Source organism: Anguilla anguilla, chromosome 8 (genome assembly GCF_013347855.1).
Source record: "Anguilla anguilla isolate fAngAng1 chromosome 8, fAngAng1.pri, whole genome shotgun sequence".
NCBI lineage: Eukaryota > Metazoa > Chordata > Actinopteri > Anguilliformes > Anguillidae > Anguilla > Anguilla anguilla.
In genome coordinates this window covers 34,828,478-34,840,877 of record NC_049208.1, presented here as the reverse complement: position 1 = coordinate 34,840,877, position 12,400 = coordinate 34,828,478, and the positions used below count along the sequence as shown (strand labels likewise).

General features: G+C 40.0%; 1 long non-coding RNA gene, 1 pseudogene and 1 gene segment (V, D, J or C); 1 reads left to right on the top strand and 2 right to left on the bottom strand.

The window, feature by feature from the left end:
• Positions 1–559, bottom strand: LOC118233532. The segment is given in 2 exon segments: positions 1–323; positions 508–559. Coding segments are annotated over 2 exon segments (360 nt in total).
• Positions 560–1,748: 1,189 nt separating this feature from the next.
• LOC118234197 lies at positions 1,749–4,789 on the top strand (annotated as a pseudogene).
• Positions 4,790–5,926: 1,137 nt separating this feature from the next.
• Positions 5,927–12,395, bottom strand: LOC118233550. The gene is made up of 2 exons (XR_004766536.1): positions 12,338–12,395; positions 5,927–7,657 (listed from the first exon to the last, which is right to left on the bottom strand). It is a non-coding gene; the product is annotated as an uncharacterized LOC118233550 (long non-coding RNA).
• Between the last annotated feature and the right edge of the window lie 5 nt (positions 12,396–12,400).

Sequence of the window (12,400 nt, the reverse complement as noted above, 5' to 3'; positions counted from 1 at the left end):
TTGTACGGCTCTGTATCACTGTGTGAGCGGCGTGCTATAACCCTGCTGACAGTAATAATCTCCTGCATCTTCAGCCTGGACTCCAGTGATTTTCAGTGTAAACTGAGTCCCAGATCCACTCCCACTGAAACGATCAGGAATCCCAGACTGGCGAGTTGTGGCAGCATAAATCAGAAATTTAGGAGCCTGACCAGGTTTGTGCTGGTACCAGTGGAGGTTGTTGCCCACACTCTGACTGGCTGTACAGCTGATGGTGACAGCGTCTCCCGGCTGAACAGACTGAGCTGCTGGACCCTGAGTCAGAACTATGTCTGCCATTGATTCTGAAAAACAAAACATGGAAATGGATGTCAAAGCACATTAATATTCTCTAACACTGTGCAATATTCGGGTAAATTTGACTATACATTTATGACAATGCTGAGAACAAAGTTGCTTTGTTAAATGTAAAGAAAGAAAATATAGCGTGACGAAAATCCAAAGTTAAACTGGATCTGTCAATCTCACCCTGAGCAAAGAGTCCCAGCATCACCAGCAGTAAAATGTTTGACATCATCATAATGCTGCCTGTGTCAGTGTCTGTAAAAGGACTGGTCAGTCACTGATCAGTACTGGGGGTCTTAAAGTGTGTGGAGCAGTGAGGCAGGACAGGTATGCAAAGCCCCTTCCTCTATACAAATCCTGTCACACACAGTTAGAAGAGCTCTGATGTGTGAACAGCAGTGGGTCTGTAGAGGGCTGGGACACATGCTCTATTCACTGCTGTTTTAACCCATTGTGATGCAGGGACTGGGTGCCTCGCCCAGCTGTGCTTGTTTTCTCTCTCTCTCTTGTCACCTCTCCCGATTTCCAGTGTGTGCAGGATCATGAAAAGCAGCCACAGGCCAGAGAGAAGCAGCCCAAACAGACCCGCTAACCTATAGGATCGACTGAAGAAGTATTGAGCCTACACTTAAAGACGGAGAATGCGTATGAAGCCTGCATATGCATAAGGAGATGGAAGCTCTATAAGAGAAGGCTCTCAAACCCATTGTAATTTTAAATAGATATGGAATTTTCACATACCCAGTATCTTGTGAGCCAAATAATATTTGTGAGTTACTTATTCCTTGATGAGGAGAGTAAGGAATAAGTAACTCACAAAGATATTCTGGAGGAAAACCAATAAAACCTTCTTCAATTCTAAATTTGACAGGCAGTCAGTTAAGAGATATGAACAGTGTACCGACATGATCGCATTACTTAGTCCTAGTAGGAATGCTAGCAGCTGTATTGTGTACAACTTCGAGGAATTTTAGAGCCAAATTAATGGATTTGCACAATAAAACATTACAGGAATCAAGCTGAAAGGATAAAAATGCAGGGTCCATTTTTTCAGCATCCTGGAGGGACATCATCTTCCATAATAAAGATATGTTCCTCAGGTGGAAGAGGGCCACATTTATGATATAATTAATGTGGGCCTGAAAGGCAAAGTTGAATCAAACTTATGATAAGGTTTATCAACTACTTTGGCAGAGGCAGAGAAGCCATTTATATTTAAAGAAAACTAAGAATTTATCTCTAGGAGATTTGGGACCTACTACGAGTATATAAGTCTCATTAGAATTCAACATAGGGACATTTTGGGTCACCCAAGCCTTTACGTGTTTAAGACAGGGCGCTAACTTGGCTAGCAGATCAACATCGCCTGGTTTAAAAGGTATATAAAGTTGTGCATCATCTGCAATGCAGTGATAGTTAACACCATGTCTACTTATGATATTACCCAAGGGGGACTGTGTACAGAAATTAAGGGCACAGGACTAAACACAGATCCGTGAGGTACTCCTGAGTTTACCCAGGAATACACAAAGTACTTATTGTTCACTTTAACAGACTGAGATCTGTCAGTGTCAAGAGACTGAAACTTCCACTTTAGTATCAGTGTTATTACTTCAGGGGCAACAGTGGTATTGATCAAATCAAAATACTAAATGAAGTTGAAGTGACCATTGGCTCAAGAATGATATCTTTTAAAGTGGTGTTCAAAATGAGGTCTGATAAAGACAAAGAAAGATACAAGCACAAAACTGTTGAATAATTGAATAATTACCATTGTGGCTATCCTTGGTACTGAATGCCTCCGAGGTTTGGCAATAGCAGGTATCTACGATGCCATCCAGAGGAGATGATGAGCGTTCATCTGCTCATCTTGCACTACTACTCCTGTCACAGTCACATAATTTATCATTTCATTTGCATCTATAAGCATTAGTCACAGAATATGCTTTGAAGCATATTTAATATTAATGACTGAAACACCATGTCCCCTTTAGTTGATCTGTTTTTCGATCGTCTTCATTGTCGTTCCAAGATTCTCCAGCAGGGGACCTACTAACGCTACACAGTCCGTCGGATCAAAGATCTGGGGAACAGGCAGGTTTTTGTACGGCCGGTTAATTAGACTCAATCACTGTGGTGGACTTTCGGTGGCGGGACCAAACTGGAAGTCGGCAGTAAGTGGCTATACAAACAAGGCTTTTCAACATTTTCCGCAGAAATATTAGAAGATTCTATCTGTTTTAATACATTAATTTTACATTACGTTACGGGTTGTTTGCATTTTACATTCCACATTCTATTTTCTGCCGGCTGAATCAGTCGTTGAGCTAGAAATAAAATAAAAGATATGCATGTGAAAAGCTCAAAAGAGTACTATACATTTGCGTCGGATACATACAAATCCGAGTACATGCAACACATTCTTTACAAGCGAATCGTTGATACATTTGAAAAGCTGCGTGAAGTCTTGAAGAATGGAAAAGCCAACGGTCGGCTGTGTCTCTAGAGTGAGAGGTTTTTGTACGGCGCGTGAATGAGTCTGTATCACTGTGGTACACTTTTGGTGGCGGCACAAAACTGTCAGTTGGACGTAAGTAATTATCTTCCACATCCTTCACCTGTCGATGTTGTTGCGTTCCTTTTTTTAATATGCTGCAATTTTCCGACGTTCGATGTCGTGAATCAAAATTGTAATTCTGGAGATGCGTGAATGAAAAACAGAAATGTTAGTCAGATTGTCAAATGATGTCAAATACTTTTTATTCTAGCCCATATTGACTTCAGGCAGTTTGTCTTTATCGTAGGCCTGTTGATGTTCAGATGACCGACCTGCAATAACTTTCTTTTTTGCGCTCGAGAGTAACTAAATTAAATTGCATTGGCTCCTTTGCCGTCGGCAGGATCACTCTGTACGAGCATGTATTTTATGGCACAGTCTGCAAAACGACAATCTCTTTCTCAGTAATGTAGAATAAAATCGTGTTGTCCACCTAACCCTAATGTAAAAAATTTAAATGATTTAATCAGAGTTATTTATTTTTCACACTTGAAAATGAAATTGGATCATAGCCTACTTCATACACTTCGTCGTTTGTGTTGGTTATGAAATCCGATCGTTTTATTCATTCAAATTTTATTTTAATTTTTATTTGCGATCGCATTATTATATTAAGAATGTTGTTACATTACAGACTTATGTTCTGATGTCATAACATTCTCTAGTCTACAGTATATTATGTTTATAGATTTATATATATATATATTATGTTTATAGATTTTTTTTTAAAAGCGAGGAATTTCCAATGCAATGAAAATATTTACCAAATGCTTTTGATAACTTGATGTAAAAATTTTATGAAAATTGTTTCTTGCTGCCGGAGTGCGTGTTCAGTTCATATACGTGAGGGAACACAACGGGAACCTGGTGGTTCATTCTATATGTTTTCAGCGTGAATATCTGTATGTATCCATTCTTTTGCAAGCCGCTGCGTATTGTATTGGGTCTATGGTGGGCTACTGAAATAATCGACAGTTCAAGCTGCAAAAGTGGAGTAAATTGAAAGTGCTGCACTAGAAGCAGTTCTGGTTGTGATGAAGAATTTTATCATTGTTAAGTACTACCGTCACAATCTGATAATAATGGAATGCATGCAGACAGAACCTTTAATAATGCCAATGTACTTTATATTGTAGAATATAAAGCAAATTCAAATAAAGTCTATTCAGACATTCCAAATAAGTTGTAAGTGATAACTTCTGTATGACATTTCACGTCTCAGTCTCATTGCAAGGACAGAATGATTGACACATGGGGGTTGGGGGGGGGGGGGGGGGGGGGGGGTGGGCGTGTCCACTGTCTGACCTCACTGTCTCTGCCCTGTCTCCCAGGTGACACAGTTCCCACCCTCACAGTCCTGCCCCCCTCCAGTGTGGAGGTGAAGCAGGGGAAGGCCACACTGGTGTGTCTGGCCAACAAGGGCTTCCCGTCAGACTGGACTCTGCGCTGGAAAGTGGATGGTACCAGTAGGAGCTCGGGCGTGGCCGGGAGCGCCGGGGTCCTGGGGAAGGACGGCCTGTACAGCTGGAGCAGCTCCCTGACTCTCAGTGCGGACGACTGGATGAAGGCGGGGTCACTGACCTGTGAGGCCACAAAGGGCTCCCAGGCTGCCCCCCCTCAGACACTGAGGAGAGCTGACTGTGCTGAGTAGGGCGGGTGCAGGCCCAGCTCACACACTCTGATCACACTGTGTTTACCCTGCTCTGCTCTCAGCCTCTCTGCTCCTTACTGCTGCACACTGAGCTGGGCCTGTGTGTGAATCCTTCCTCCAGCCTGAGCTGTCACTGCTAATGTCTCACATGTGCTCTGCTTGTGTCCTCAACAAATATGCATACCTGCCTTCTTATTTGTGTTTGTGTGATTTTGGCAATAGCTGTTAGATAAAAATCATTGACATAATAAAGATCTTTTGAAAAGTTATTGTTTTACTGGCTGTTATTATAAAAAATAGACTTTTGTGCTCCTGGTGTTTTTGTGCAAAATCTGTAGTGATTCCACCAAGAGGCCAGCCCTCATTCTGATGAAATCACAATTACATTCTTGCCACTGAAATACTTTTGCAATAATCCCAAGAATTCAAATAAGTTAATAAAAATAAAACTTTAAAAATGTGTTAATTGAAAAAGAATATATATTATTTATTGGGTCAGTGGTTTAATTCTCTGGAGGCCTGCTGAGAGGAGCAGTGATGTGTGAGCGTGCTCAGTGCAGTTCTGTGCAGCAGGATGTGTGCTCTGCTCACACTAACCCCCTGGGGACGGCCCAGACACCTGGCCACAGTGCTGCTCTATTCCCAGATTGAGTCAGTCCCACTGAGGGACAGCAGAACCAGCCTGCCCCGCCCTGCATATGCAAATCTGAGTTTCACCCCAACAGCTTGCAGTTTCTCAGCCCAAAATACCCCACCACTGAGACAGCTGTTTGAGCATGAGGAGGTAGAGGGCTCATTTCTGTAGTGAAGTGAGTAAGGAAGGGGGTTGAGCCTGCCTCAGCTTGAATCTCGGAATCTAAGATTTGGGATTTCATATCTGAGTGAATTTATATTCACAACATATATCCTTATTTCATCTATACAGGACCATGTCGTGGTAGTACATAACACCAAGCATAACATCACAGCTGATGAATCATAAACAAAATACAATCAAAGAATTCAACATTGCATTCAAGTGAAAGGTCCATATTATTCATAACGACAAGAAATTAATAAAAAATTATGGTTTAAAATTAAACACAAAGATTAATTACACAGAAATGCATTAATGGTAAGTTATACTAATTAATAAATCTAAATTTAATAATGAAATATTCCATCTGCATTTTACATTGTACAAATCTGTCAGGTAAAATATCATATTGATTACATTAATATGTAATTGGCATGTCATTGAGTTCTGTATTAGTTGTTTTAATGTTTCAATGATGATTTTAAGTGAAAGATTTAATCATATATGCTCCACTTCTCTAATATGCACGTACAGCACATTGCATATTGAAAAGGTTTGTTGAGGATGCTGCTTTGAGTACGTGTTTTTTCCTGAAAAACATCAATGTCGTCACAGAAGGCATTCCTGTGAGAGCAGAGAGGTGTATTAGACGGAAGGCAGTTACTGTGCAGCAGATTCATCTTTGATGAGTTGATGAGTTGATAATGAAAGAAATGCAGTGTCGAATTCACACAGTAGTCTTGTCCATGCTGGTAGGGTGATTCAAACAGTTTGACTCCTTAATACAGAACATGCCCCCCTAACCCTAACCCTAACCCTTAACATAAAAATGTCAATGGAAAATGTATCAGCAATTCTTTTGCCTAAATGTAAGCATATGTATGGACATATATTTCATCATGTCAGTGTAAGTTCTAAAGTGACAGAAGGCTGACAGACAACTGAACATAATTACAGTCATATTACAGTCTAATTTACACATGTGTACAGTTCGTGAAGATAATAATATGATTATCTTCACGAACTGTACACATGTGTAAATTAGATTTAAGAACAGGACTCACATTGATTTCAAACTACTACCGTGGTAGACAAAATTCAGGAGGCTGCATACATGCTTACTGGTTTCATTTAATGACTGCCTAGAAAGCCAAAGAACTTTGAATTTGGACCAGCAACCAACCAATCACAAGTCATCTTTGAAATCACATGATAAATATAATGCAGTTATCAATTCCTATTTCACGTTATCCTTCAATCTTTGAACTAAATCATGACAGGTTTTGCAGTTATTGCATGTTATTTGTAGAGGGACTGATACAGTAAACACTTTCTGTATGGTGTGTGTAAGACCCCTTGTGTGTTCTGTATCCCATCTTTGACAATTCAAGGTACACAATTATACACTTGTTCACCAAAATCAAAACTGTTCTGGTAATAATAATCAAGACCTGAATCCATATCTGAAATATAATATGATGTGGATATCTCCCGTATATACTAACTTTTGACTTTGACAGAGAATTATATTCTTGCTGATTGTGCAAAGTAAAATGCTTGAAGGTTAGAACTGATAAGAATATTGCATACTTTAAACTTGGAAGACATGGATGAAAGGACAAATGCATCCAATCACTGGTTTTTCTGACACATTCACACAATTAAAAAAATAATAATTATCAGACCAATCAAAGGAATTATATCACAGCAAAATGTAAAATTTGATACTATGTTTCAGTCCAGGGCAGGTGAGATCCCACCTGGATAGAAGTGAAATTGATGTGAATTTTCCTTCTGCTAGCACTTAATTTGAAATCCCACTCGTTATACCTCTGGGTGAAAGTACTCATCCTCTGCTTTTGGGTCAACTTAGAGACACAAGGATTTTGTGAATCTGGACTTTGCATTCAAGTCCAGATTCAGCCTCCGAATTATTGTATCCTCAAAGCATGTACTGTCTACTAAACACAAAACTGGGGGTATTTAATCCAGCTATTTTTAAGTGTACTCCATTTTTGGAAATTTACCTTAACAACTTTTAACAAAGCATATCCAACTAGAATGATCAGTAGTAAGAAAGTGCTCTGATTCAGACACGTCCTTGGTGATGATTGCTGCTTGTGAGCAGATATACACTGTGATGCCTGTGGTGTTGTGGTACAGAAGTGTGTGTGTTTCAGCAGCAGCTCTACTATGGGTTCTGTGTGTGACACAGAGCAGCTCCTCTTCAGTACAGAGAGGTGTGCATTCAGGGCTGTAGCTCATTGTTGCCCCCTACAGCCCAGTTGAAAATACGGGTGTTCCAGATCAGTGCCTCCCCCCTCAGCACCTGCAGTCGGTCCCAGCTGCAGCAGTGCAGTTTCTGTGCAGTCTGACTGAGGGAAGTTTTTGTACGGCTCTGTATCACTGTGTCGGCTTGTAGCTAACCCCCTCATTACAGTAATAATCTCCAGCATCTTCAGCCTGGACTCCAGTGATTTTCAGTGTATACTGAGTCCCATTTCCACTCCCACTGAAACGATCAGGAATCCCAGACTGGCGACTTGTGGCATGATGAATCAGAAGTTTAGGAGCCTGACCAGGTTTCTGCAGGTACCAGCAGATGTAGTGGTTGCCATTGACACTACTGTAAAGGCTCCGACTGGCTGTACAGCTGATAGAGACAGTGTCTCCCAGCTGAACAGACAGAGCTGCTGGATCCTGAGTCAGAACTACATCTGCCATTGACTCTGAAAAATAAAAAATGGAAATGGATGTCAAAGCACATTAATATTCTCAAACACTGTGCAATATTCTGGTAAATTTGACTATGCATTTATGACAATGCTGTGAACAAAGTTGCTTCCTTAAAAGGAAAGAAATAAAATGTAGCATGACGAAAATCCAAAGTTAAACTGGATCCGTCAATCTTACCCTGAGCAAAGAGTCCCAGCATCACCAGCAGTAGAAAGTTTGACATCATCATAATGCTGCCTGTGTCAGTGTCTGTGAAAGGACTGGACAGTCACTGATCAGTACAGGTGGTCTTAAAGTGTGTGGAGCAGTGAGGCAGGACAGGTATGCAAAGCCCCTTCTATACAAATCCTGTCACACACAGTTAGAGGAGCTCTGATGTGTGAACAGTAGTGGGTCTGTAAAGGGCTGGGACATGTTGACTATTCATCGCTAATTTTAGCTGTTGTGATGCAAGGACTTCATGCCCCACCCAGATGTGCTTGCTTTTCTCTCTTGCCACTCTCAAAAAAGATCTGTTAATATCCAACACACAGCTTTTGTGTTAGTATTTTTCGTTACAAATAGGATATACAATTTATGCGTTAGAAAGTGAGACTTCTTAACACAGACTGAGTTGAAATTACACAAAACGTGTTCTGAATTAGACATGCAACCGGCCTTATTTAGACATCAATCTCTTGCTGTTTCATAGGTATGAGGAATGCCGCCCCACCAAGGCATAACTTCGGGGGATGGCATAGCAGTCATCCCAATATATGAACAGCTATCTGAGAAATGGCACACATACATGTTCCCACTTTCCAGCATGAATGAGTGCAAACTTAGCTAATCCTAGACTAACCCTGCATTTATATTATTAATAAAATAAAATTAAATAAATACTCCAAAATGGAGTATTCAATACCCCTAAAGAGTAGTTAAGTTAAATGCATACTTTTTTAAATTCCATAAAACTCAACTAGATTCTAGAAGAAGTCGTCCTTCTTCCCAGGTATTTATGCAAAAAATGTTTGTGAATTTTTATCATAGGAATGTGGAAATATCGGAAGGCAAAATACTCCAAAATAGTGATTCAATTCAATACATGCCACTTTTAAAAATACAATAAAATAAGGAAATCAAACTGTTTTCTGCTATATCCAGTATATTCTTGACGAAGACCTTCCCAGGTATTTTTGCAATGAATTCCGTGCATTTTTACTGATGGAATTTTGAATTATAGGATGGCAAAATCCTACAAAATGGCTATTCAATTAAAGACATGAAACTATTAAAAATTAAATGAAATAACTAAAACAAACTGTTCTCTACAAACTCCATGACATTCTTGAAAAAAAGCCTTCCCAGGTATCCATGCCATAGATGTGCATACAGTAGACTAGACAGGAAAGGACGCCTTCAGCTTGCCTAAGCTTGTGAAGTCCCTGGAGTAAGTCTGTACTGCGCATGTTGAGAACAAAACGTTGGAGCTCCCATTAGGTGAATCAGGAATATCAGACTATTGAAGGCAATATAAAACATCAGATGCAGCCATACAGGCCCAAGCCGTCACACTGCCTTCGCCATGCTTAACAGAAGAAGTAGCATGTGAGGGTCCAGAGCAATTCCGCTCTTTCTCCACATTTTCACCTTTCCATCACTCCGGTCGAGGTTTATGTTTGTCTCATTTACTAATCAGGCTTATCTTCGTTTTTTTGTTTTTTCTTTTTTGTTGCAAATTCCAATCTCTCCTTTCTGTCCTTGTTGCTGATGGGAGGTTTACAACTAGAAGTGTAGCCTTTGTAATTTTCCTCTATGTTTTTTCACACTGTCCTGTGATACTTTCACTCCTAATGTATAGAGATCACCAGCAATTATTTTAGTATTTAGCTTTTTCCCCCACAACTTTTTCACCACTTTCTCATTTCTTCCATGGATGGCCTGAATGCTGGTGACTCCTAAGTCCTCCAGGTTTCATTGCTATCAAGCAAGTTTAGAAAGAAGCCATTTGTCCTAATGCTTATGTTGACTTAGAAAAAGAGTATTTGAATGGCATTGTTGTAATATATTTCAATATGAGTTAAAAACATATGAAATAAATGCACATACTGAATTTAGCCCCATGGTCGTTTGCTTTGAAATACAAATTTGATTACTACAGAGGGAAACAACTGCGACACAACTGTCCCAATACATTTACATGAAACTGTAGTGGATCCCAAACATGATAGTGGTGGAGGTTTCCTAACAAGTTCATACCTCAATTGAAATCAGAATGAGTAAGCAGCTATATGCTGAAGATTTATTTACAGTAGTCCACTGTATTACAACTACAGTAGGCTATGTGTAACAATGTATTGTTATTTCGTATGTAAGGGATGTGTCATGGTTTGATGTTTCTGTTTCTGTTTTTTCTTTTTGCGCCACCAGATGGAGGCACTTCAGTTTTTAATTTCTGTTCATTCCCTCTTTGGTTTCCCATGTGTTAATTGTATTATTGTTGAGAGAGAGAGAGAGAAAGAGAGAGAGAGAGACACACACACACACAGAAACGGCCTGAGGGCTAGAAATTGTTTGCAGGGGTGATTAATAAAATCTCATGTGCATCTCACAACTCTTTCTTTGGTATTGTGTATTCGCATTAGTGTGCTTTTTATATTTTTTAATGATACTTTTGATATGATATTTTTTAATACTAATGATCTAAATTATTGTTGAAATGCTTGAGGACTGGGCAGTCACTGATCAGTACTGGGGGTCTTAAAGTGTGTGGAGCAGTGAAGCAGGACAGGTATGCAAAGCCCCTTCCTCTATACAAATCCTGTCACACACAGTTAGAGAAGCTCTGATGTGTGAACAGCAGTGGGTCTGTAGAGGGCTGGAAAATGAGCACTATTCACTTCTTGTTCTGCCCACTAAAACATTCAAACATAAACTTTATTGTTTCTGATATTGTATTATACAATTATAGATGTGTAACTGGTAAAGACTGGCTGAATATGAAGTATGATTGTGAAATATGTTTTTAATAAATTCACATGTTGTGAGCTATGACGCTAGGTTCTTTATTAGATTCCAGAACATCAAGGACATCAGTCAGGCACTGGGAATCAATCAGTGATAGTGTATTCAATATACTATTAATGAAGACTGAAATACTGTAGTATTGTGAATATTTCCTGATTTCACTCAGAAGTTCTACTTTCTCTGTATTTAATGCAGTGGTATTTAGACTGGCAATGATGCAGCTTCTTTTTAAATGGTGGGAAAGCAGAGTAAACCTTGGAAAACTTATTTCATGTTTTTAAACCAAGTTTTAACCTTATATCTGTCATCATCTGTATTTGCTTCATCAGTTTTGGTGTGCACAGGTACAAAAGGTCTTTAACACATGCAGCCAAATGCCACTCATTTTCATTTTGCACTCAATCAGCTGAGTAGACAGACACTGGATCTGGGAGCTCACATTGTGCAGCTGGTACAGGCAGACTGCTGGTAAACAGTCAACCAGAGGAATCACTTTTTCCACATTGAAAACAGGACAACTGAGCTGAATGAATCCCTCCCTCTTAAGGTGACCATACAGATAATTATGTGTTCCCTTCTACACAGTCGCCCACAGGATTGATCAGCATTTAAAAAAAACATTTTTTTGGGTGGGACTTTTTTCAACTTTATTAGACAGGAAGAATTAGGAGGCAAGGGGGGGGGGGGGGGGGGAGAGGAGACATGTGACAAAGGTCAGAAGTCGAACTTGAACCACTGACATCGCAGCTCGCAATGAGCATGTGTAAAGCACTGTATGGACTACACCACTGGAGGCCCCAGGATTGGTCAGCATTGCCTATCAGACTGTAGTTTGTGCTCTTTTATTATGGTGTTAGAGGATCAGATCAGAAGCAGCAGCGGAGCTCTGATTGGTCAGGGTGTGTAACAGCAGCCTGTGTGATGTGTGCTGGGAGAGCTCTGGACTGAGTGACTCCACTGTTCTGGACTGCCTGCTGTTCACTGCTGATACATGCTGTGATATCTTGCATTAAACCTTTTAAGAATGAATTCATTTAGATTTGTGATATATTATGTCAGTGCACTGCTGCAGAACAACACATGTCGACTGCCCAGGGAGAAATTATGAAGCAAAATCATTGGAAACTCTCCCACGTTACTTTCCTAATTAAAAGTTTGGATACACTGAAATGAAAATATATGGTGATCATTTGATTTGAGAGTATAAAACATTTCATAATATCCACCGTAGCTCAGTGTTCCAGATCAGTGAGTCCCACCTCAGCACCTGCAGTAGGTCCCAGCTGCAGCAGTGCAGTCTCTGTGCAGTCTGACTGAGGGAGGTTTTTGT